The following is a 26,260-nucleotide window of genomic DNA, read 5'->3' as shown; positions in this document are numbered from 1 at the left end:
CTTGTAGAAGATGAAATTTTAGATCAGACCTGAAAGAAGTCAGAGATGAAGGGGGGGAGAGAATTCCAGGCAACAGGGACATGGCAGGGAAGGGGGGTGGGGGGAGGATAAAGCTGGGAGCTGGAATGTCTTTCAGGGAACAGCAAAGAGGCTAGAGGTTATGGATCATAGAAAGGAATGGCATAAGAAGACTGAAAAAGTAGGAAGGAGTCAAGTTATAAATGGCTTTAAAAGCTCAACAGAGGATTCAGTATTTGACCCTGGAGGATGGCAATGGATGGGGGTGGGGGTTCGGAGTGATGTGGTCAGACTTGCACTTTAGGATGATCAGTTTTATAGCTGAGTAGAGGATAGACAGGGAGTGGTGAGAGACTTGTGAGGTTGCCAAGACCCCCAACAGGCTATTGCAATAGTGCAGGTTTGAAGTAATGAGGGCCAGTGCCAGGGTGGTAGCAGTGTCAGAACAGAGAAGGGAGCATATACAAAGCTATAATCAACAGGCCTTAGCAGCAGAATGGATATGGGGGTGGGGTGGGGTAAGAAAGAATGGGACAGATCATATTCCATTACCCAAGCCTGACTTCCAACTTTAGACTTGAATGAACAGAGAGGAGGTTAATTAATTTCTCATGCAAAGATGATCAGAAATTGTTCTATCAGTCATTTTCTCTGTGAATCATCTCCCCAAGTCTAAGGGGAAACAATTTAAGGAGAGAAACAGGGCAAGTAGGGACACAAGTTACACTTGTAAGCTCCAGAGCAGCCCACACCTACTTTTGGGTATAGAGCTATAACTAAGCTGGGCAGCTGGAGCTTTGTCTCAGGACATGGATAAAAGGGTACTCTTCCTTCTGGTAGTAGTTCAGAGACTGCTATCCCTCTGTCTCAAGGCATAACTCTACTCTCACATAACTCCATCCAGCATGTTCAACATTCCATCATTGTGGTATCTCTCTCAAGGGTCTCCCTTCCTCCTTAACTCCAATGGGACTTGGGCCACTCTGTCTCCTGATACAACTGCAAACATGGTCATAGTGTCCTCTGTCACCACTATCCCTTCACCAAAGGTTTTTCTCCTGGGTGAAAAAAGTCCTAGTTCCAATTCTGTAGCTTATTCAGTTCCCATCACACTTCATCATATACCCACTCCAGCCCCCTCCCCTATAGACTTCACAAGTTTGGAGTATAAAAAGTTGTTACTTTTATTATTTTTTTGGCATTTATTTATTAGGCTTGAACAATAAATAGTGACTCTTCCTGAAAAAAAAAAGTATCTGTGCAAAATAGGAGAGCAAATATTCCATTTCCTTCCCCTCCCTTCTTAAGTTTGTTGAATTAAATTTCTCTTCCAGCTCAGGGCTGCCCAGGCCTCCCACTAGAGTGAAACCTAGCATCAGGACCATGTTGCTATAGCAACCAATAACTACACAATAGCCTCACCAGCCCAACTAGGCCTGTAGTTTTTGCCTTCAGGCTCTCTCAGAGACAGAGATACACAGGTTCTGCCTATGTTGACAGAGGGCTGTGGAGGCACAGTCATATGCCACCTTATGATTCAATAATAAATTTTCTACCTGTGCACTGAATGTACACAAATGCACACACCTTGTGCCAATCCAATCATTTCACATCAAAAGACAACCCTGTAATAGGTATTTTCCAGAACAGGCCTAGACAAGCCCCAAGATTGGGAAAGGAGCAAAGTCAGAGATCAAAAGACAAATGACAGATTCTATTGCCATTCAGAGACATAAAGCACTGACAGACAGAGGAAGAGACTCTGAACATCCCTCCACCTCAGCATCTCCATTCCCTGTCAGCAGGAAACATGGGCATTGGGTGGGGTATGGGAATCACCCATTAGTCAGTCAACCAGCATTTATTACATCAAGTTTATGGATAATGCTTGGATTTCCACTGCTCACTCCCCTCCCCAACCCCCAACTTAGGATTTCTTTAAGATATTTTCTCTCAGGCAGCTAGGTAGCAGAAGTGGGTAAAGCGCTGGCCCTGGATTCAGGAGGACTTGAGTTCAAATCCAGCCTCAGACACTTGACACTTACTAGCTGTGTGACCCTGGGCAAGTCACTTAACCCTCATTGCCCCCCAAAACCAAACCAAACCAAACAAACAAAAAGATATTTCTCTCAAGTCTGAGCTCCTGTGGAGGACCATAGGGTGCCACCCCTCCACCGCCCCCCCCCCCATCCAGCAACTTTCATAGTCCTTCAGGGTAAGCTGGGTTGTGCAGTGGGGGAATGGAGGTTTTCCAATGTTCTATTCCTTCCCGGATTGAAGATCAGGTCAAGAGACAGACTGGAAGTCCCCTTGAACTCTCACAGCTCCTACCTCCTCCAAGTCCTTCTAGAAGGTACCAAGTCTCTTCCAGATCTAAGAGGAGTATGGAGGGATTGCACCCCCAACTTTATTGACTCTTCCCTTTTCTCCCAAACCAAGTCACTATTCTTCAGTGTCGGACAAAACGCAGCGATCGAGAGTTCAGCAGGTCCTCAGGGTCGGGGAAGACAGAGTCAAGTCGAAAGCCATGTTCTAGAGCCACCTGGAGCACTTCCTCCAGGAACCCAGATATCCCTACTACCTCCCGCTTCTCACCAGCCTCTCCTACTACCCACAGCTGCTGCAATCCTAGACGTCGATACTCAACCTCTGGGAGCCCTTCCGGGCAGGGAGCCCATTCCAAACGGAAATGGGGACTTCCTTCTGCTTCTTCCCCTTCAGCGACTCCAAAACGGGACCGAAGCACCCCAAGACAGGTGGGATCTGTGCAGAAGATATTGGCCCTAAAGGTGTCAACTCGGGCAGCACTAAGCTCATAGTGGTGGGGACCTCGACGAGCTGAGAAGTGGACCAGTCGGGGGGTGGCATCCACATCTGCATGGAACAAGGCAGCTGTGATCACCTCAGTTCCCTGAGTTACCTCCAATTCCCTGAGTGCATCTAGCAGGGGCTGGATCTGGTAGAAATCAGCCTCAGCTCTCAGGAGAGCTGTCTCCCCATACCCCCTAGGCAAGTCCAAGCAGCCCAGGCGCAGGAAATTGAGGATATGACGGAAGGCTTTACCATCCCGGTCGATAAAGTAGTAGTTGCTACCCTGGGGACCAGAGTTGGGTGGCAGTGCTGCACCCTCTCTGAACATGGCCCCCAACATTGAGTCTGGGAATCGAGTCAGAGTTTCCAGGGTCGTAGCATACAGCGTTCCCCCTACATTCAGTGTCACAGGCCCCCCAAAAGAGGGTGCCTGGGAGGGCATTGGAGGAGGGGGAATTTTGAGGAGCACGGGAGATATATTGATGGGGAGGAAGAGGCTGCGTTTCGGCGGGGTTGAGGGGGGAGATGGTGGAGGAACTGATTTGTAGATTCACACCAGCTGGCTTCGAGGTAAGGAATAATTTTAGGGGTAGCCAGCAGCTACCTCCCTGGCACACCCCGGCTAAATTTGTAGCAGATAATATTTTCAGAGTGTAGAGTAGTTTGGGGATACGGCGTAGTCCCGGGATAGCCCTGTGGCTGGTTTCAAGAACAAAAAGCAGTTTGGAGTGCACCTCAGTTGGTTTGGGATGTTGACCCAAATTAGGGACAGAGACCAGCTAGTGTGAAATAAACAGCTCGTCCAGAAATGCTGGATTCCGAGTACTCCAAGATATGTAGAGAGGACTTTTCCTGGGGTACCTGAAGATTGAGTTTCAGGGTTCCAGGCGACAGATTGGCAGGACAGAGGCTGATTTCTGGGTGATCGGTGAGGGAAATAGCAATGCAGTCTTTTACGGGGGAGGAAGAGTGGGTTGCAGAGGGTGTCCTCAGTTCCCAGTAGCGGATATCCTAGAGCTGGCGCCGATATTTTGGGGAGTAGGTCCAAACTTCTAGCGTTTCCAATTCTCAAGTCAGGGACGTGGGGAGCCGGAGGGAGGCTGGAAGGGGCAGTGACTTCAGGGATGGAGTGGGGTGGCCAAGCCGTCCCTGCAGTCGGTTTCGGGGCTCGCTCCAAATTCGGTAGGGTTAGGGTGGTCTCAGAGAGCGGGTCTGGGCCCTGAATTTCAGGGGCCGCGCCCAGGATGGGATCCCCCCGCGTCTTCAGCAGGCTCGGTCCTCTGCTCTTCAGGAAGTAGAAGTAGCAACGCAGATGTGATGGGCCCTTTAAGAGACAGGCCCATCCCCTCGGAGCCCTTCCCCTCTCCCTCCCCCCTCCCCCCCACGTACCCCCCTCCCCCGCCTCCCTACCCGGGGCAGCGCTGGCTTGTTCTCCCTTTTGGGGATATGGGCTGAGTTCTCCCGCCCCTGGGATGGGGAGGGGAGGAGAGAGGGAAGGGACTGGGGAAAAGGCAGCACTTGGGACGCGGAATTCCCTGGGGGCTGGGGTGCAGGGTGCGGAGTAGATCAGAGCTTCCCTCTCCCTTTCCCACGCCAGGATACCGAAGGGGAAGAAAGAGAGCTGGGTGGAGCAGAGCGGTCAAGGAAAAGTCTTCCCTATAACTCTCTATCCAAAAGAGGCAAGGGCTGTCTCTGGAGCTGAAGGCTTTCGCGTCATTAGAGGTTCTTCCAGAAAAGAGAAGATTATTAGCACGTCGTAGGAGGGGGTTCTTGTTCAGCTGCGGGGGGCTTAGGATGGATGCCTAGATGGCCTTTATAATTCCTCCCTACTCCAGGCCGGCAGCACCGAGGGCTCCGGAAGAGCAACTCGGAAAGCATCTTGGTCGGCCTGGGGACACCTGAGTCACCTACCCCCACCTCCACTCCTAAGGTTATAAAGAGCTTGAAGTTTTCGACTGCAGGGGGCTGAGCTAACGGCCTTGGCTCCTGGAAAGTTCCCCGGGGGAAGAAAAGGATGTGGAATTCCCGTAGACTGAGGTGCTGAGACATCACATTCCGAGTATCTTGGGAGGGTGGGGTCAGGGAGACTGGGAACCTCGATCTTGAAACTCGCACTGGAAATGATTGCACTCCTCTGTGTGTGTTCCCCTTTCCGAGGAAGGGCCAAGATTTGGGAGGAATGGGGAAGGTAAATGCCAGACCCTGTAGAAAAAGGGAGAACGCTGGGTCACCCTCTGCTTCTAAGAGATGGGGAAGGCTCATCCAGGAGGAAAGGGTTGATTTCCTTCCTGGCTAACCAGTTCGGTGACATTTCAAGAGCCTATAGGCTTCACCCTACAACTAAGAATCTTCTGAAACATCTTGAGCTGGTGTGTATGGAGTTCCCCAAACCTACCCACAAATCCCTTGGCTCCATGTGGGTTTTCCCCCCTCCACTTCTGTTCTTCCCTTAATCCACTCCACCACCACCACCATCACCGCCTCCCCACCCAGAACAGTGAAGACATGTTGTTCGGTAGCTGAGGGATCATTTTTAATGTGAATGATTCTGTTGGGGGAAATAGGGTAGGCGTTTGGGATAGCGGTAGGGGTGTGGGGTCCTTAGGAATTCCTCTTTAAAGAATTACACCCTCTTGCACACAAAACCAATAGAATAAGATAATTGTTTATTTAGGGGCTGGGGAAAGGAAACCAAAAGAGAAATCCTTGGATGGCTTCTCATGGGGAGAAGGTATGGAATAGAGCATGGCTCTGAGATACCAATCGAGTAGGAGACAGGTAGATACTTTTTATAAAGGTCCATGAGGTGATCATCTGACTGGAAAGTTCCCCTATTGAGGGAGGACCATCCCCCACTGGTGGTGGCTGGGGGAATTGGGTGAGGGGTGGCTGTGGATCTCTCAAGCCATCTCTCCTCCCCTCACCACAAAGGCAGCAGCCACACCTAATCTTATCTCTCCAGGGGTGGGGGAGACTGGAATGAAGGGTGGTGGTCCTGGAACTAGCTCAGTCCTGATCTGGTTCTACTTATCTCTTTAGGTGTGTCTGTCCTTGGATTTAGTTTCTCAAGGAGAAAGTTCTTTGATGGGGGTGCTCTGGGCCCATAACAATTCCAAGGGGAAGAGGTTGGGGGTCTAGCTCTCTGGTTCAAAGTGTGTGGAGATCATGGCTTCGGCGGCTCAACTTCTCTGGATCATCAGAAGCCATGAGGGAGAAGTCTCGAAAAATGTCCAGATATGTCTCATCTCCTGAGGTGGGGGGGAGATGGAAAGGAAGAAAGAGTAGCTGAAGGCTGAGGTACTTTGGAGTTTCTGGAGCGTTGGGGATATACTGGGGGCTAGGCAGCCAGAAGCCTTGATTCACAAAAGGAATAGGGTCCCAAGGAGAGGAACACACAGTTCTGGGGGTTAGACTGCTCACCTGCCTGCCCTTGCGCCACTTCAGCCTCCCTCATCTTTGCCAAACGTAACCTGAGGCAGAAGGGAAGGAATTTATGCACTCACTGCCCCATCTAAGTTCCCAACCATCAGTTCAGGTCACATGTTCCCTTCCTCAGAACCTGCTCCTTTCCCTGAACTGGGCTCTGCCTCTTCCTATCCAGTGGTCTTCCTCCATCCTTTGCCAGTCTTGTGTATCTGCATTCCAGTAAGCTCCAGCTGTTTGAACAGTCTTACCCCGCCCCCCCGGCCCCCCCCCCCCCCCCCCCCCCCCGCCCCCCCCCCCCCCCCCCCCCCCCCCCCCCCCCCCGCCTCCCCTCAACCAAAGTCCACAGGTCCAAAATGGAATTCTTCCTGAAATCAGCTTCTGACAATTACTCCATTTCATAAGACCTGTATCATTTTGACACCTCCCTTCCCCACCCCTATCTAAATTGCCAAGTCCTGTAGCTGCTCCAGTTAAGTATCTTTCTGGGGTTTTTTTTTGGTTTTTGTTCTTTTTTTTGGTGAGGCAATTGGGGTTAAGTGACTTGCCCAGGGTCACACAGCTAGTAAGTGTTAAGTGTCTGAGGCCACATTTGAACTCAGGTCCTCCTGACTCCAGGGCTGGTGCTCTATCCACACCACCTAGCTGCCCCAGTTAAGTATCTTTCTAATTTTACTGCCACTCCCTAGTTCTTGACCTATTTATCTTGGGCCAGGGCTACCATAATAATCCCATAGCCCCTTCCTCAGGCCTCTTTATTTTCCACATTATGCTCAGAATAAGCTTCCTGAAGTCCAGGTAAGAACGGGTCACTTCTCTACCCAAAAACTTATAACTTACAAAACATCCCCCGCCAAAATAGCTTCACACTGTTTCATGAATAAATTCTCAGCTGCATAGCCTGGCATTCCCAGCCTCCAGCAATCAGACTAACCTTTCTGGCTTTATATTCTATTGCACATGATTTCACTTTCTCCACACATACCTTACCTATCTCTGTGTCAAGGCCCTCATTTACCTGATGTTTTCTTCTCCAGTATCTCTATTAAATGAAATCCCAGCTACCCTTCAAGGCCCACTTTTTTTTTCTTTTCTTTTCTTTGCTGAGGCAATTGGGGTTAAGTGACTTGCCCAGGGTCACACAGCTAGTGTTAAATTTCTGAGGCCGGATTCGAACTCAGGTATTCCTGAATCCAGGGTCGGTGCTCTATCCACTGCGCCATCTAGCTCCCCCAAGGCCCACTTTTAATGCCATCTTCTCTGTAAATCTTCCCCAATCCCAACCTCCCCTTCTCCCCACCCCCAAACTTTGTTTTTTCCCTCTTCTGAGACTCTTGAGCATTTTATTTTCCTTCCAGTTTTGTGCTAGTAGAAAACTGTACTTTGGAATCAGGTTCCAGTCTTGGTTGGGCAAATCATTTCAGTTTTCTAAGTTTCTTAGGTGTAAAACTAGGGATAATGCCATCTATTCTCAAAACTCATACTGGGTGGGTGGTGTGAGGATCAAGTGAAGCAACTTGGAAATAGGTTTGAAAGCTATAAAGCCTGACATCTGTGTCTGTCCTTATTTTCTTCTGAACAGCTCCACTCTTTCCTATATTCCTCCTCAAAATCCGACTTCCAGGGTCCATGGGTCCCTTAAATCCAGGCTTTAAGCATTAGTTCTACCCCTTTTAGGCTTCAGTTCCATGGCACCATTCCAGGAATCTTCCCTCTGACCCTAAGTCTCCCATGCCCTTTCCCAGATAGTCATCCTCATCTTCATAAGACTCACAGAGTAACAATATCTGCATTGGCTGTCTCCATGGCAATGGTCAGAGGGTCTTTCCCATCAGAATCCTGAGCTCTAAGGTCGGCCCCTCGCTTCAGGAACAGACAGGCCAAGCTGAAGGAAAGGAAACAGAAAAAAAAAAAAAAGAAAGGAAACAGAGATTCAGGTCCTCCATTGCCCCACTCCTAACCTGCCTCCCAGCCTTTCCATTCCTTAGCTGTCCACTCCCTTCCATCTGTTCTTCCCTCCCTTGGAGACCCCGGTGTCCTAGCTTATACCCAGTGTGGCCTAGGATTGTGGCATGGTGAAGGGGGCTCCTGCCCATGCTGTCAGCCTGGTTCACATTTGCTCCATTCTGGAGGAGAAATTCACAGGCAAGTAGGGAATTCTGAAAAAAAGAAGAGAAGGGGCAAAAAGAATAACATCAGGTAGGACTTGGGGTGGGGTCTGGGAAAGGAGGCAGAGTTGGAGATAGTAGGAGACAAGTTGGGGAGAGGAAAGGTTGAACTACTAGCTGTATCCAGAATTTCTTATGCCATCTCTTGCCTCCATACAATTTCTACAGGTCCATCTTCCACACCTGAAATGCTCTCCCTACTAAACTCTAATTCTCTCAAATCCTTTTTCTTCCTTTAAGATTCAGCTCAATTGGCAACTCCTTCATGAATCATCCCTGCTCCTCCTGGTCTTTAGGGCCTTTTCCCACCTCACATTTGTGTTTACCCATGTATATGTGGTCTTCCTAGTTGAATGTAAGCTACTGGGGATACAGGGTGGGGAGGGCAGGGAATGTCTCATTTGTCTTGATCACTACAGACTACATAGTGCCTGTGCATATAGTAAGCATTTATATATTATGCTTTGAATTGAACTGGTGGAGATAGAGAAGGTATTGGGGAAAAAAGAGGAAGGATACAGGAGTAATTAAGCGACAAATGAAAACCTTGGAGGATGAGCAGATATTTATGGGCAAAAGCAACAGAGCTAGAGGACAGAGCTTGGGGAGACAATAAGAATAGTCATCTAGAAAATTATTTTTTTTTAAAGTCTGATGAACCTATTCTAGGAAATTTTCACTGAAGACAGATGCCCCGAAGTACTAGTGACAGTCTTGTTGTTGAGTCATTTTAGTCATGTCTGACTCTCTGACCCCATTGGGGGTTTTCTTGGCAAAGATATTGGAATGGTTTGCAATTTCCTTCTCCTGCTCATTTTACAGATGAGAAACTGAGGAACAGGGTTAAGTAACTTGCCCAGGGTCACACAGCTAGTATGTGTTTGAGGTTGGATTTGAACTTAGATCCTCCTGACTCCAGGGTCGATGTTCTACCCACTGTGCCACCTAGCTGCCCTAGTATAAAGTGTGTTAATTCAGGAGTCAAAGATTTTCTGCTTCTCTCATGCCCTGTGTTACATCGGGCAAATCAATTTATTTCCCATTCAGTTTATCTATAAAACAAGGAAGGTTGAACTAAATGGCTTCTAAGCTTTATATTTAGGATACTGTGCAAATAGGATGTCAACAGAGGCAAACCTTTAGAGAGAACCTTTCAGGTAGCTATGTGGCTCAGTGGATAGAGTTCTAGGCCTAGAGTCAGGAATATTCATCTTCCTGAGTTCAAATCTGTTTTCAGAAACTTACTAGCTGGTTGACCCTAGGCACTTAACCGTGTTCTTGCCTGAGTTCATCTGTAAAATGAGCTAAAGGAAATGATAGGGGCAGCTAGGTGGCACAGTGGATAAAGCACTGGCCCTGGATTCAGGAGAACCTGAGTTCAAATCCAGCCTCAGACACTTGACACTTACTAGCTGTGTGACCCTGGACAAGTCACTTAACCCTCATAGTCCTGCAGAAAAACCCCAAACAAATAAATAAAGGAAATGCTAAACCATTCTAGCATCTTTACCAAGAAAACTCCAAATGGGGTCACAGAGAATTGGACACGACTGAAAAACACTTGAACACCCAATGAAAATGAGAAATTTTATTTTCTGATGTTGAATAAGATATGCTGAAACATAAAGGAAATTGATTTATACAGCAAATTTACCAAGCTTACAAAACTAAGTATGTTCATAATAAGATGAGATGGTTCTTCAATGAGGTCAGAAAATGTAATTCTTTCCTCCTGAGGAATCCAGAACTGGGAAGGGCCTTTGAAATGCAAATTGAACAAGCAGGTGAAACTTAAAGAAAGCTAGGCTTGAGTGCAAGTTATGAATAAAGGATGTCTCAAATGTTTCTTCCCTTTTCTCTCTTTTGTGTCTCCTTGACAAGCTGTGAGAACCAGGGAGGTTACACAAAGACAGAAAGCTTGGCTCCCTGGAGAGGGTCTCTTAGAATCCCATGATTACATGAATGACAACAGGTAGAATGGTGAAAATCTTGTTTCTGACCAAAAAGCAAAAGAAGAATGATAGACTTCACAGCAGCATAGATTTAGAGCCAGATGTAACCTTATGAGGCCCTGTAGTATAACTCTCTCATTTTACAAATGAGGAAACAAGCCCAGATAGGTTAAGTAACTTTTCCAGGATCACACAGGAATTAAGTAACTGAGATAGACTTTGAACTCAGGTCCTCTGACTTCAAGTCCATTGTTCTTTTTACTGCCTTGACTAAACCAAAGACTTGGTTGACTTGGTTGTTGCCATAGCTATGGGAGCTGGATCCAACGAACAACAAGGTTTACAACCATGGGCAAGTATAAGCAGACTTTGACTTTGTCTTTCACTATTGAGTCTTGTGGACTACAGAACAAGGGTGGGGTTGAAATTGTGTTTCCCAGTTTGAAGGGGCTTTAACTTTAGAAGTCTAGAGCAGGGCTTCTTAAACTTTTTCTACTCCAGACCCCTTTTTGCCCAAGAAATTTTTACGCAACCCCAATGGCATATAGGTATATAAAATAGGTATACATAACCTTTTAGTGTTGCCGAATTTCTTGTGACCCCAACCCCCATTCAGTTACTCAATCCCACATGGGGTGACAACCCATAGTTGTGAAGTCTAAAGTATTAGATAAATCCCTGGGTAGGTAGAGGCCCACCAAATCAGGGAGCAGTGTTATTCCAGCCATCTAATTGTTTTCCCCTTGCTCCTATCCAGTATATTTTATAGGTTAAGAGCATTATATAGGTCCTTGGGTAAGGAAAAAATTCACTAGATGGTAAAAGAGGGTTATCTTGATTATTTATGGGCTCAGATATGAGTTCTTTGGATTTATCAGGTAAGTTAAAATATGTCATATATTTTATGTTTCCTGGCCTGAGTACTTCCTTACATGGGAATGAAGGATTCTTTAGCCTTCAATACTGAATGAACTCAGTCAATCCATATAAAGAAAGAGTTATAATAATGTACTTGGTGTCATGTTATTGATAGCTTCTCAGCTCTTGAAATAAGTGAAATAATATTATAACAACAAATTGATCTTAAAGAGGTGTGTATATGTGTGTGTGAGAGAGAGAGAGGAAAGAGGGAAAGAGAAAGACAGAAAGAGATACAGAGAGAGGGAAAGAGAGAGAGAGGACGGGAGGGAGGGAAAGAAGGAGAGAGAGAGGAAGAGGGAGACAGACGACAGACAGACACTTAAAACCATCTTATCAGAGGAAGGAGAAAAAAAGATTATATACTCCTGAGTTCTGTCTTTCATACAGGTGGAAATGGGTTATGTTCTTGCAAGTACAAGGATTAAGACTGGATTATTACATGATATTAAGATAAGTTTTATTATTTATGTTGGATTTGAGTGAGAAGCAGTAGTAAACTGTATTTGGGTGTGCAGGAAATAAACTTGTTTTCTTTGTGTGTGTGTGTGTGTGTGTTCTTTTTAAAAAGGACAAAAGAAAAAAATAGCAATTTAATGGAAGGAAAATAAAACATCTATTAAGTGACTTGAATTTATCAATCAATAAAGAGGAAACAGAATTGATTAGAAAATAAAACCCACAATTTGCTACTTCCAAGAAATAAATTTAAAGCCGAAAGACTCGTGTATATTCAAAATGAAAGGCTGAAACAAAATCTATTATGCTTAAGCTGAATTCAAATATAGGAGGAATTGTGATCATAATTTTGAATATGGGAACCACAAACAACTGTAAGGGAGATGAGTTGGGAAAAGTTGAAAGAAAAATGTAAGATGGTCACAAGCCCCAAAAGAGTTCTTGGAAGAACTTAAAAAGGACTTAAAATCAAATAAGAAAGGCTGAATAAAAATGGGAAAAGAACTAAAATAATACAAGAAAATTATGAAAAGAAAGTCAACCAATTGGAAAAGGAGATCCAAGAACTTACCAAAGAAAATAACACCTTAAAACTTAGAATTGGGCAAGGGGAAGCTAATGACATTATAAGTCACCAAGAAATAATAAAACAAAGTTAAAAAAATGAAAAAATAGAAGAGAATGTGAAACATCTCATTAGAAAAACCAACCAGGAAAACAGAATGAGGAAATATAATATAAGAATTGTTGGACTATCTGAAAGTTATGAACAAAAAAAGAGTCTAATCACTCTACTTCAAGAAATTATTGAGGGAAAATTGCACTGAAGTTCCAGAACTAGTGGGTAAAATAGAAATTTAAAAAAAAATCTACTGATCAGGGGCAGCTAGATGGCACAGTGGTTAAAGCACCAGCCCTGGATTCAGGAGTACCTGAGTTCAAATCCGGCCTCGGACACTTGACATTTACCCATTGCCCAGCCAAAAAAGGAAAAAAAAGAGAGATAACCAGGAAAACTAAATTATGTTAAAAGGTACCTCAGATAATTAAGTACTATCAATAGTAAACATATTTATGCCAAATATATTTATGCATTCAGATTTTTAAAGAAAAAGTAAATAAATTAGAAGTGGAAATAGATAGCAAAACTAATAGTGGGGGATTTCAACCTTCTCCTCTCAGAACTAGATAAATCTAACCAAAAAATAAATGAAGAAGTCAAGGAGATGAACAGAATCTTAGATAAGCTATATATGATAGACATCTGAAGAGAAATCAATGGGAACAGAAAGGAATTCTTAGTGGTAAATGGTATCTTTACAAAAATTGAGCATACATTAGGCCATAAAAATTTTATCACTAAATGCAGAAAAACAGAAATATTAAATGCATCCTTTTCAGATCATAATGCAATAAAGCTTACATGTAATAAAGGACCATGGAAACACATATTAAAAATTAATTCAAGGGGTAGCCCATTGTGGCACAGTGGATAAAGCACTCATCCTGGGTTCAGGAGAACTTGAGTTCAAATCCAGCCTCAGACTTGACACTTACTAGCTGTGTGACTCTGGGCAAGTCACTTAACCCTCATGGCCCCCACCAAGAAAAAAATTAATTCAAGACTAAATATAAATAACCTAATCTCAAAGACTGATGGGTTAAGTCACAGAAACAATAACTAATTTTATTAAAGAGAAGGATAATAATGAGACAACATATCAAAACTTCTGGGATGCAGCAAAGGCAGTAATCAGAGGAAATTAGAAATCCTGAACATTAAAGCTGAGATGAATAAAATGCAATATAAGAAAACCATTGAATTAACAAACAAAACCAGGAGTTAGTTTTATGAAAAAATTAATAAAATAGGTAAACTATTAGTTAATAGGATTTTTAAAAAAAGAAACCAAATCACTGGCATTAAAATGAAAAGGGCAAATACACCACTAATGAAGATGAAATTAAAGTAATTATTAGGAGTTATTTTGCCCAATTATATGCCAATAAATTTAACAAATTAAGTAAAATGGAAAAATACTTACAAAAAAATAAACTGCCCAGATAAACAGAAAAGAAAATGAAATATAAAAATAAACCTATTTTAGAAACAGAAATTGAACAGGCCATAAATGAGCTTCTTAAGAAAAAAGCATCAGAAGCTGATGGATTTATTTACAAGTGACTTCTACCATTTAAAGACCAACTAATTCCAGTTAATATCTACCTAATTCTTCTAATTATAACATTTAAAGATCAACCTAATTCCAATATTAAATAAATTATTTGGATAATAGGCAAAGGAGTCCTACCAAAACTCCTTTAATGAAATAAATATGGTGCTGATGCCTAAACCTGGAAGAAGAAAAATAGAGAAAGAAAATTATAGACCAATTTCACTAACATATATTGATGCAAAAAACCTAAATCAAATACTAGCTAGGAGACTACAACAATATATTACAAAGATGGGGGCAGCTAGGTGGTGCAGTGGATAAAGCACCGGCCTTGAATTCAGGAGGACCTTAGTTCAAATCTAGCCTCAGACACCTGACACTTACTAGCTGTGTGACTCTGGGGCAAGTCACTTAACCCCATTGCCCTGCAAAAAAAAAATGGATATTGAATATATTACAAAGATTATACTTTATGATCAAGTGGAATTTATACCAGGAACGCAGGGCTGGTTCAAGATAAAGAAAACTATTAACATTATTGATTATATTAATAACAAAAGTAACAAAAATCACATGATTCTATCAATAGATGCAGAAAAAGTTTTGACAAAATATAACAAAATAAAAACACTTGAAAGAATAAGTATAAATGGATTTTTCTTTAAAATGATAAGAAGCACCTGCCTAAAACCATCAGCAAACATTGTCTGTAATGGAAATAAGCTAGAAACCTTTCCAATAAGATTGTGAGTGAAACAAAGATTGCCAATATTATTCAATAATATTGCTTTCAATAGCAATAAGAGAAGAAAAAGAAACTGAAGAAATCAGAATGGGCAATGAAGTAATAAAACTATTTCTTTTTGCAGATGATATGATGGTATACTTGGAAAATCCTAGAGATTCACCTAAAAAGCTAATTGAAACAGTAATTTTAGCAAAGTAGCAGGATATAAAATAAACACACATAAATTATCAGCATTTCTATACATCACCAACAAAGCCCTGCAAAAAGAGATAGTTCACTTAAAATAACTGTAGATGATATAAAATACCTGGAAGCCAAGAAAAAAATGAGCATTATTAGAAAACACATTTTATGCAAATAAATTCAGATTTAAATAATTTGAGAAATATTAATGGGTGGGCCAGGCCAATATAATAAAAATTACAATTCTACTTAAATCAGCCTACTTAGTGCTATCCCAATTGAATTACAAAGTATCTTATTGAGCTAGAAAAAAATAATAACAAAATTAATTTTGAACAACAAAAAGGTCAGAAGAGCAAAGGAATTAATTTTTAAAATGTAAAGGAAGTAAGTCTAGCAGTGCCAGATTGTCAACTGTATTATGGGGCAGTAATTATCTAAGGAATAGATAGCTCAGGAACAGAATGGTGGGTCAGTTGAATAAAGTAGATATATAATACACACTAATAAATTATTATAGTAATGGTGTATTTATAAATGTAAAGATTTTTAAAGAATTCACTATTGAGTAAAAATTGTTGGGAAAATTGGAAAGCAGTCTGGCAGAAACTAGGTATAGACTAAACACCATTTAACCAAGATAAGGTCAAAGTGGATACATGACCTAGACATAAAGGGAGATCTATATATCATAAGTAAATTAGAAGAACTTGGAACATACATATCAGATTTATGGATAGGAAAATAATTTATAAATAAATAAGAGATAGAGGGCATTGTGAAGTATCAGGGGGAAATGGTGTGCGGATCCTTAGGTATTCCTCTGTAAAGAATTATACTCACACATAGTTCAATTAGAATTAAAATGGTCTTTTATTTGGCACTAGAGAAAGTGAGTAAAGCAAAGACTTTACTCCTAGGGAGAAGGTAACATGGTTTAAAAACATCCTCCTCCCAGAACAAAAGGAAGGCAAAAGCTTTTATAGAGGATGAAAATGGAAAGTTCCTTTTGAGGATGGCATAAGGAAAGCTTGGATGTTTGTCATTCCTGAGAATAGAGGGAGATTATTTTTTAGGAATGATGGTCAGGGGCAGCTAGGTGGCACAGTGGATAAAGCACTGGCCCTGGATTCAGGAGGACCTAAGTTCAAGTCTGGCCTCAAACACTTGACACTAGCTGTGTGACCCTGGGCAAGTCACTTAACCCTCATTGCCCCACAAAAAAGAAATAGGAATGATGGTCCTGACCTCTGGAGTTATCTCCATCTGACTCCAGTAAGGTAGTAGCCATGCCTAATTGACTTTCCTGCTCTAGAATTTTATCTCCCCTTATTTCTTAGGTGTGTCTGTCCAGAAAATCAGGGGAAATGTTTCTCAGATAAAGGCCTCATATCTTAAATATATTAAGAAACTTTGCCAAATTTATAAGAATATGAGTCATTCAACTTATCAAAGGATATAAACAGAGAGTTTTTGGATGAAGAAAACAAAGCTATATATAATCATATGAAAAATGCTCTAAACCATTATTGATTAGAAAATGCAAATTAAAACAACTTTGAACAATGAGACAACTGTATTATAAGGCAGTAATATCAAAACTATCTGGTAGTAATTATCAAAACTAACACTGAAAAATGGGAAATGCATAAAACTAAAGACCAACAGACTATCTCTATTTTCTAAGAAAGTTTGACCAATATAAAACAATCTCCACAACAAGAAAACCTCAAAGGAGTCTAGAAATCACCTTAGCAGCAAACACTTGATCATCTCATTGCCAGCTAAGAGCGATATGACAGCCAAGTACAAGACAGGCTTAGATATAAACTCACTTTTTAAATCTTACAAATGAAGATGGTGGAAAATTATGAACAGTATTTATCTCATTAAAGAAAAAAAAAGGAAAAGAAACAATTGAATAAAAAAAAACAACCAAGTTTACAGAAAGCCTGGTTGAGATATCTACCTAAGTTAGATCTTTCCAAAGTCATTTTATGACAGAAACTAGAAAGAGGACAACAAACAGATGAAAATTGGATATTTCATTTGCAAAAACTTCCTTGAAAGACTCTTTTCTCCATGAATGATGATGGAATATTCATATTTGGACTCTAACAAAAAACAAAACAAAACACACAAACTGCTCCCCCCCACCATGAGCTAAAAGACTTTGAAAGTTAAAAACAAGATAAACAAAATTCTTACCAATGCAGACCAGCAAGTATTCTTTAATTTTTAATCTTAGAGAATGCCTAGAGGCATTGAGAAATTTAAATGACTTGCCAAGGGTCACCAGGTCATTATGTATCAGGGGTAGGACTCAAACCCAGATCTTCCTGTTTTCCAAACCAGTTATCTTTCCACTACACCCCACTGCCTTTTATATTTCATATACAAATTCAAAATGGACTTATTACCTTGACGAATTTGTCATGGAGATAAAAATACAAACTTAAAATGTTACTAAACTAACTAACTTTAATTAACAAGAAAAGGAAGCATATCTCCACCTCCTGGGTGAGGAGGTGAGAGACTACAGGTTCAGGTTTATAAAAATTGTCTTTTCTCATAATGGTGAAGAAGGAATGGACCACTGGACACAACAGAGACAAGAGTTTGTTTTGTTTTGGTGGTTTTGTTTTTTGTCTTTTTGGTCTGTATCTGTGATTTCATAGTGCAGGTGTAGGGAACTTCTGATGAAAAATTCCTAGATGGCAAAGTGGATAGAACCATGGCCCTGGAGTCAAGAGGACCTGAGTTAAAATCTCACCTGTGTGACCCTGGGCAAGTCACTTAACCCCAACTGCTTTAAATATTTGGGGCCATCTCCAGTGGTCCTGATATATATGTTGCCACTGGGCCCAGATGGCTCTGGAGGAGAGAGTGAGGTTGGTGACCTTGCATAGCCCTCCCTCACTTAAATCCAATTCAGTGCAAGTCATGACATCACCCAGATATCATGGTTATCTTGGAGAACAAAGGACAAACAATAACATTGTTCGCCAACATCCCCAAACAGCATAAGCATCTTCCATCTGCCACCCACTGTCCCCTCTCCCCCTAACTTCCAGGCACCCTGCTTCCTCAAACCCCATGGGGAGCTAATCTACAATTTGAGATTTGCATTTGGTATCTGTCCTAGATTGGGCTCAGCACCATGCTTCATCCTATTAAACCATCCATCAGGACACACTAAGACCAAGTTATTATATTCATTTTGCCATTTGCCCTGCCACTGTGTTGTGGCCTTGCTCCTCTCCACCATTTTCCACCTCTTGGTCTGGTAACAATGATCAAGTCAATATTACTTTTGCTACTGGAAAGAGCAAAACTATTGCCATGTGGCTCCATTAACAATCCCTGTGACTGCCCTAGATCAAATCTCCCCTTCCTTGGCTACCGATTAGAGTAGAATATAGCTCCTTGATGGTAGGGACTTTTTCATTTTTTTTTTCTTTGCATACCTAGGACCTTGTATAGTGCATGAAATAAAGGAGGCACTTGATAAATGTATACTGGATGAAATGAATTTAATCTTAGAGAGTTGCCTGGGACAACCAGTATGTGATGGAGGTAGAACATGAAGCCAGGTCTTCTTGACTCTATCCACCACTTGGATAATATAAAAATGGCTTTTGTACAAATTAAATATATCCAGCTAGAATAAGAAAATATATATAGGGGGCAGCTAGGTGGTGCAGTGGATAGAGCACCGGCCCTGGAGTCAGGAGGACCTGAGTTCAAATCCGGCCTCAGACATTTAACATTTACTAGCTGTGTGACCCTGGGCAAGTCACTTAACCCCAATTGCCTCACCAAAAAAAAAAAAGGAAAGAAAAAAAAGAAAATATATGGATGGGAAAAATTTTTGCACAAATATTTCTGACAAAGTCTAACATCCAACATCCAAATTCCAAACTGAATTGACACAAATCTAAAGAGCCACTCTCAAGTCATCAACTGGTCAAAGAATATTAACAAGCAGCATTTAAAAGAAGAAATGCAAACAATCAAAAACCATCTTAAAGTTTTGAACGTTACTCCAAAGAGATCAAAGGAAGAAGAAAAGGACCCATATTATGAAAAAATATTTACAGCAGTTCTTAGAGAAAAGGCAAGAAAAATTAACAGAATTTTTCAAATTCTTTGATTTGGTGATCTTGCTCCTTAGGGCTTCCATCCCCCCAAAAAAATTATTGACAAGAAAGGACTAATCTCTATGAAATATTCGAGCAGCACTACTTGTGATAGCATAGCTTGGAAACAAACCATGAGCCCAATAACTGGGGAAGCATTAAACATATCAAGGTATTTCAATACAATAGTGTATTATTGAATTATGAGGAAAACCGAACACGACTAATCCAAAGACAAATGAGATGACACAGAGCAGACAAAACAAATCCAAAAAGAACCAGAGACAGCAATACTATTGAAATAAAATATTTTTAACTATTTAAATGAAATTAACTATTTAATTTACAACTATTTAAATGAAATATTCAAAAATACTAGAAAATATTGGCACTAAATTACAAAGTATTCACTCATTTGTTGTAACAAAGGGTTAAAACTATTAAATTGTCCTTTGATACTCTTTTTAAAAACTGTTTTCAGGGATTATAATGTACCATGTGTTGAAATAAAATTTGTCAAAAGCAAAAAAAAAAAAAAAAAGGGAAAAAAAAACACAAAAAAAGCACAACACCCCCTCAAACCCAAGCAGTCTGTACTTCCTGCCTTTACTTCCTCTCCTCAACCCCTGATAACCTGGCTTCAGACCATATAATTCAAACTGCTCTTTTTGTGTGTGTGTGTGTGTGTGTGTGTGTGTGTGAGGAAATTGGGGTTAAGTGACTTGCCCAGGGTCACACAGCTAGTGTTAAATGTCTGAGTCTGGATTTGAACTCAAGTCCTCCTGAATCCAGGGCCAGTGCTCTATCCACTGAGCCACCTTCAAACTGCTCTCTGAAGTTAGCAGTGCTACCTTAATTGCTAAACTTTCTCTGTTTTCTCTCAGTTTTCATCTTCCTTCACCTCTCTGCAGCAGTCAACACTTAATTATCTCCTCGACCCACAGACACTGGTTTCTCTCCTTGGCCACGCCTTCTTGGCTTTCTACAATGGTTTAACCTCTTCCTGTTGCTGCTGCTCCCTTGGGTATTCCCCATGATTCAGCCTCTTTTGTCTCTATGCTCTCCATTGATGATCTCAAGGCTTTAATGATCACCTCAGCAGGAGACACTCCCTAAGCCACACATCCAGCCATTATTTATTTCTTCCTTTAATTTCCGACCAATACATCAACAATTGTCTGTCCATGGGGCAATTCACCTGGCTGACCCAGGAATACCTCAAACTCAGCATTTTGAAACTGAGCTCAGCATTTCTTCCCCAAATCTAATGCTTCTTCCAACTTTTCTATTACTGTTAATCTTTGACTGAGTCATGTTCCTCATCTATAAATAGGAATAATAGCACCCTCCCTCACAGAGTTGATGTGATGATCAAATGAGACAAAATTTAGTGCAGTGTCTAGCACATAATAGGAATTTAATAAATGCTTGTTCCCCTTCCTAAGGCAGCTAGGTGGGTGCAGTAGGGTCAGGAAGAACCGAGTTCAAATCTGTCCTCAGACACTTAGCTGTATGATCTAGGAAGTTATTTTCTTTCTTTTTTTTGTTTGTTTGTTTGTTTTGTTTTTTGGGGTTTTTTTGGTGGGGCAATGAGGGTTAAGTGACTTGCCCAGGGTCACACAGCTAGTTAGTGTCAAGTGTCTGAGGCTGTATTTGAATTCAGGTCCTCCTGAATCCAGGGCCGCCAGGCTTTATCCACTGCAGCACCACCTAGATGCCCCCGGAAAGTCACTGTTGCCTCAGTTTCCTTATCTGTAAAATGGGGATAGTGATAGCACCTACCTCCAGGGTTCTTGTGAGAATCAAATGAGATATATGCAAAGTGCTCAGCATAATGCCTGGTACATATAGGTGCTATACTATATAAATGCTTATTCCCTCTCCCACTTCTGCCTAATCATACTACTACTATTCATAATTTTTTTCCTAGAGCACTTCATCTGGCTCTCTCCTTTACCCTACCAAAGGAGATAAGGGAGGAGATAGGACGAGAGGGAGACAAATGGTTGGGGGAAATAGGGCTGAATAGAAGGAAAGGTGGGGGTCAAGATAAAGATAGAATTGGGTCGGAATAGGGGAAAGGGAAAGTTCAGGAAGAAGGGATAGGAATCAAAGGGTTTCTCACCGAAGATGTGGCCTGGATGAGTGGGGTTGCATTTTCCTGTGTCCCGTTCACCCAGTTGACATCAGCTCCATGGGCAAGGGCATCAGCCATGGTGGGAAGAGATGGGGGGTGGCCCAGCCGCCCAGAATAGCAAGGGCCCCGGGTGTGTAAGCATCCCAGTTCACCAGAGGAGAGTGCTGTTGGGGGTTTAATCATTTGTGTGGGGATGTGTCCCTCACCCCTGGCCCTCTGTGGCCTGCCTTAGCAATGACAATACAGCATGAAGTAAGATCCAGGTTAAATTATAGGAAGCTCTCTGGGGATTATAGTAGGAGAGGCAGAAGCTCAGGTCAGGTGCCTGGGTCTACATCCCTTGGGGGAGTAGGAGGAAGGGTGTTTTAAGCTCCAAAAAACCTTCTAAACCCATTGTTAGCAAACAGTGTACATGGTTGGGTATAGAGGCAGGGGGGTTGGATTGCATGATCCTGCCCTAACTTCCTTAACCTAATTTTAAGGATATTCTAGTCCTGATAACTCTCCAACCTTATCTCCTTCTGCACCTCAATATCATCTTGTTTTTGTTTTTGTTTTTGTTTTTGAGGGGCAATGAGGGTTAAGTGACTTGCCCAGGGTCACACAGCTAGTACGTGTCAAGTGTCTGAAGCCGGATTTGAACTCAGGTACTCCTGAATCCAGGGCCGGTGCTTTATCCACTGCGCACCTAGCCTCCCCTCAATATCATCTTTCTGATCCTGTAAGACTGATCTCATGCATTTAGAAGAGTCAACAATCATGCCACTCCTCTGCCTGAAACATCTTTTCTATCCCCCAGTCTACCTCTACCTTTCCAAATACTTTTCATCCTCCCAAACCCACCCCCAACACAGTCTCTTCCATGTAGCCTCCCTTATCACCCTGGTCTACAGTGCAGTACCTCCCTCCTCTGAGTGGTGTCTCTAGTCTTTACAGTCTAGGATATCAAATGTACAGTTTTGAACTTTTCTCCCATTTTTTAGGCCTTACAATCTCATTGCCCCTATTTAGATCATTAAGGTCAGAGACTTTTTCATAGTGCCCCTAGCAACAGTTTGAAATGTCTCCCAGGAAGATCTAAAAATCCCTTCTGGTTGATTTGTATACATACCTGGTTTGGCCCCCGTGTTCCCTGGTCGGGGTGGAAGCTGCGGTTTAGGGGGCAGTGGAGGCTGCCCTCGTGGGTGGCCTCGCCCCACTTTTCGTCCCCTGACCACAGGCAGCTTGGTCAGAAATTTCTTCTCCACATATTTGGCATGAATCCCATGCCTCCTTCTCCTGCCTTATGGAGGAGGGAAAAGTATAATGGAAGAGGGAAGCATAAAAACAGGATAATTTTTCTTTCCAATCCTAGGGCTCCTAATCTTTTCAAGATCCTCTTCCCATCAAACCTTCAGTATATCAGTTCTCTCCAGTTAGGGTCACTCAGACCCAGGAAAAGTGCTTCCTATCCTCACACCCCTCAACCCCTTACCGGGAACAGGTTGGTCCAGGTTTCTTCACAGACATTTCCTGTATTCGAGCTTCATAGATCTGGTTGATGACAACGGTTCCCCAACTCACACATCAGCTTCAGGGAATGGTGGAGATAGTATGAGAATATAGGCATGAAATTACAGACACCTCCCCAAGATCCTCCAGCACCCTACCCACCCACATACATACCCCAAGCTCCTGAAGGCTTCCCTGCCCCTCTGCTTATCATCCCACTACTACCCCAACTCTCTTCTAGTGTACTGTAATCACCTTCACCAGTTCAGGCTCCCAGGAATCAAGGGTCAGAGATCGGACTTTGGAGAAATGAACCCCTAGGCTCCTGTGTAGAAGGGAAGTGAAGGACAAGGCCAGTCAAGGTTGTTGTAGGTTTAAAGGAATAGATTTGGTGTACAGAGTTAATGAAGAAAGGGGGAGAAAGTATTTGAATGGTTTCATACATCCCAAGTCAAGAAAGTCCAAGCTGATGAGAGAGACACCAATATAGAGTCATCATTCAACTTTCTCCGGCTTCCCGATGGGGTTAGACCAAGAGCACAGTGAACTGTATGTCTAGACACTGCATTTTTCTCCTCTACATTTTAGAGGGACCGAGCTCCTTTCCAATCACCATTTTCCTTTCTTTGTTCCCTCAGACTCATACCCAGTGCAGGGGTTATGGCTCCTGTTTACCTACTGACCCTGCTTAATAAGAACCTTCCTGATTCCTGTCCTCAGACCCGGAGAAGAAGAACAGATGGAAGCGAAGACTGAAAGTCTGAGGAGGGAAAAGTGGGGGTTGGTGAAGTGGGGAGGAGAGAAGCACTAAGCCCTAAAAGGAAAACAAATAGAAAGGAGGGGCTATGATAGGGGAAGGCATCTCTGGGCCTCAATTTCTCCTCTGTAAAATGAGGGGGTTGGACAAGATCAGCATTTCCTTGTGTTCTTTGGAATGCTGGTGTTCTCTGGGATGTGAATGGGAGCTCTGTGCAAATATGTCTACGCCAGTGATCTTTTCCCTCGAAAATATTAAATTGAAATTCTTGTATCTAACATATTTTTACATTTAGCTATTTTTTGTTTTAAAAAAAATGGGCTCAATGGCTTCTATTTTGTTTTGCCATTTCCTCTTTAGCCCCATTATAATCCCAAACTCAGATACTTCCAACCAGACCAGCATTTATGAATTCTGTCAATATATTTCAAGTCTCCAGTTGTCCTGCAGACAAACGATTTGGGCCAGAAGATTTCAGAGGTTCTTTTCACCTCTGACATCCTATGGTTTTATGACCTTAGGAAGTGATGAAGATCATTGGTTTAATGGGCTTGTATAAGAGGTTTGGGTGCAAGGTAAACAGTATCTAGTATAGAGAAACAGGAAATGTATACAGGGTAGGGAGGGGGATACTGAGGAAGGAGGTCCATGGAGAGATATCCTAGATAAGGGTTGTGACCTGTGGATTCCAGAGCACTGGATGCAGAGGGTCACGCCAAGATTAATGCTTGCCCATTCTGGTGCAGGTTCCCGGCAGTCACAGCACTGGGCATTCCCCTCCACACTCTGTACCTGGGCTGCCACACCGGACCTCGGCCTGTTCCCCTGGATGCTCCTCCACAAGCCAACGTGGAGGCCAAACCTGAAGCCGAGTGAGAGGGGCCCTGCAGGAAAAAGATACCTCAAAGATACCCCACCAAACCCTTGGAAGGTTTATGACTAATTAAAAGATTAAGACTGGTCTGACACCCCTACTTCTCTCTCAGGTTCTCCTTGTCCTAGATGAATAACAATGACTCATATTTATATAGATTTTAAAGCTTACAAAATTATTTCAGATGAAACAGAAAAATTGGGGGCTGAAATCTGGAGTCTATAGAGACCAAAGATTGCTTTTGTGCTGACCAAAATGCAAGATGGAAAGGCAAAGATCACAATGATAATGATCACAATCCCTGTGAATTACATAAAACACCAAGGGCATTGGGTGGGTGAGGGAAAGGGGGCCCAGGGACAGGGTAGGTGAAAGCATTCTCCCCATTAGTTTCAACTTACAGAGCTCTGGGAATATGATTAAGGACTAAAAATGATCTCTTGGCAGCTAGGTGGCGCAGTGGATAGAGCACCGGCCCTAGAGTCAGGAGTACCTGAGTTCAAATCTGGCCTCAGACATTTAACACTTACTAGCTGTGTGACCCTGGGCAAGTCACTTAACCCCAATTGCCTCAATTAAAAAAAAAAATGATCTCTTACCAGATTTGCACAGTGGCTAGCCATCAGATAAGATCAAGAGAACTAGAGGAGGGGCCTAATCCTAGCCTAAAAATCTGTTTGGGGCTAGGCTGCTTCATGGGTATGGCTCACTATAACCTCAAATTCTTGACCCACTAGTCACATATTATCCTGTAGATGGTAACAAAAAGAAGTGGATGGCCCCAAGAAGGTGACTAGATCATCCAAGGTGCCCCAGCAAAGTAACACATATGTAAATCTCAAAGACGTAGGCAGTTTACTCATCAGATGTGAGATGTGATACAATATAGCCCTATCTGCAGTGGGAAGGGAGCTGGGGAGTTGTTATGACTTGATTTGTCTTGCTGTTCAGTCCAACATTTCATGATCCATTTGGGGTTTTCTTGGCAAGGGTACTAGAGTAGTCTGCTATTCCTTTCTCTAGCTCATTTGACGGATGAGGAAACTGAGGCAAGCAGGGTAAAGTGGCTTGCTCACTTCAGTCACCCAGTTAGTGAGTGTTGAGGCCAGATTTGGAGTAAGGAAGATGAGTCTTCCTTGATCCAGGCCTAACACTGCGCCACCTAGCTGTCTGGATTAAATGTCTTTTGCCTTTGAACTAATATGTCTGGTTGGACTAGTTAAAGGAAACATTGCAAAAGGCCCATGAGTTTCAAGGTGATGCTGCACCCATGGATTGCCTGTAACCTAGTGTAGCTTTTGGGGAGGGGCTACAATTGAGAAGGCTTTCTGTTGGACATCAGGTATCAGACTACGGGATGCGTTTATAGATGAGGCAACAAAGGGCTGGAGGATTTAACTTGGTGAATGTCACACAGCTATTATCTCACTGATTTTTATTATTATTATTTTTTTCGGGGCAATGAGGCTTAAGTGGCTTGCCCAGGGTCACATAGCTAGTAAGTGCCAAGTGTCTGAGGCTGGATTTGAACTCAGGTACTCCTGAATCCAGGGCCAGTGCTTTATCCACTGCACCACCTAGCTGCCCCCTCACACAGCTATTAAGTAGTAGGATCTGGGATTCAAATCTAGATACTTTGATCAGAATCCAGTGTTTTTATTTTGTGTTCTTTTCCATTATATAATAACCATGTTTCCTGTCCCTGTTCACCTACCTGGTCCAGAGAGCCCCTTTCCTCTTGGGCCTGGCTGAAGGCAGTAGCGATGCTGTTTTGCACAGCACTGACCCACAGTTGAAGAAGCTGCTCTGAGTCTGCCTGGAGGAGGCAGGACCTGGGGGGGGGAGAAAGAAGGTTACAGAGGCAGGACTTAGGAGTACAGACAGACATGGGAAATGATTGTTGTTGTTCATTTGTGTTCAACCTCATTTGGGGTTTTCTTGGCAAAGACACAGGAGTGATTTGCCATTCCCTTCTCCAGCTCATTTTTCAGATTATGAAACTGAG

General features: G+C 42.7%; 2 protein-coding genes across 2 annotated transcripts in view; both read right to left on the bottom strand.

The window, feature by feature from the left end:
• Positions 1–1,226: 1,226 nt before the first annotated feature.
• KCTD11 (potassium channel tetramerization domain containing 11) lies at positions 1,227–3,278 on the bottom strand. The gene has a single exon (XM_044004064.1). The coding sequence runs from the start codon at positions 3,269–3,271 to the stop codon at positions 2,468–2,470; it is 804 nt and encodes a 267-aa protein (XP_043859999.1). The 5' UTR covers positions 3,272–3,278; the 3' UTR covers positions 1,227–2,467.
• A 2,536-nt stretch (positions 3,279–5,814) lies between these two features.
• ACAP1 (ArfGAP with coiled-coil, ankyrin repeat and PH domains 1) overlaps positions 5,815–26,260 on the bottom strand; it is a 31,979-nt gene continuing 11,533 nt past the window's right edge. Inside the window, 13 exon segments of the mRNA XM_044003345.1 lie at positions 5,815–6,077; positions 6,250–6,299; positions 8,027–8,137; positions 8,302–8,411; positions 21,122–21,297; positions 22,245–22,395; positions 22,397–22,415; positions 22,608–22,681; positions 22,683–22,703; positions 22,880–22,949; positions 24,061–24,190; positions 24,193–24,265; positions 25,970–26,091. Coding sequence (XP_043859280.1) covers positions 5,977–6,077; positions 6,250–6,299; positions 8,027–8,137; positions 8,302–8,411; positions 21,122–21,297; positions 22,245–22,395; positions 22,397–22,415; positions 22,608–22,681; positions 22,683–22,703; positions 22,880–22,949; positions 24,061–24,190; positions 24,193–24,265; positions 25,970–26,091 — 1,208 coding nt within the window. The 3' untranslated portion in view covers positions 5,815–5,976.

The sequence above is a fragment of the Dromiciops gliroides genome, chromosome 4 (genome assembly GCF_019393635.1).
Source record: "Dromiciops gliroides isolate mDroGli1 chromosome 4, mDroGli1.pri, whole genome shotgun sequence".
NCBI classification, from domain to species: Eukaryota; Metazoa; Chordata; class Mammalia; order Microbiotheria; family Microbiotheriidae; genus Dromiciops; species Dromiciops gliroides.
Note: the sequence above shows the minus strand (reverse complement) of the source record. Positions and strands in the feature narration are given on the sequence as shown.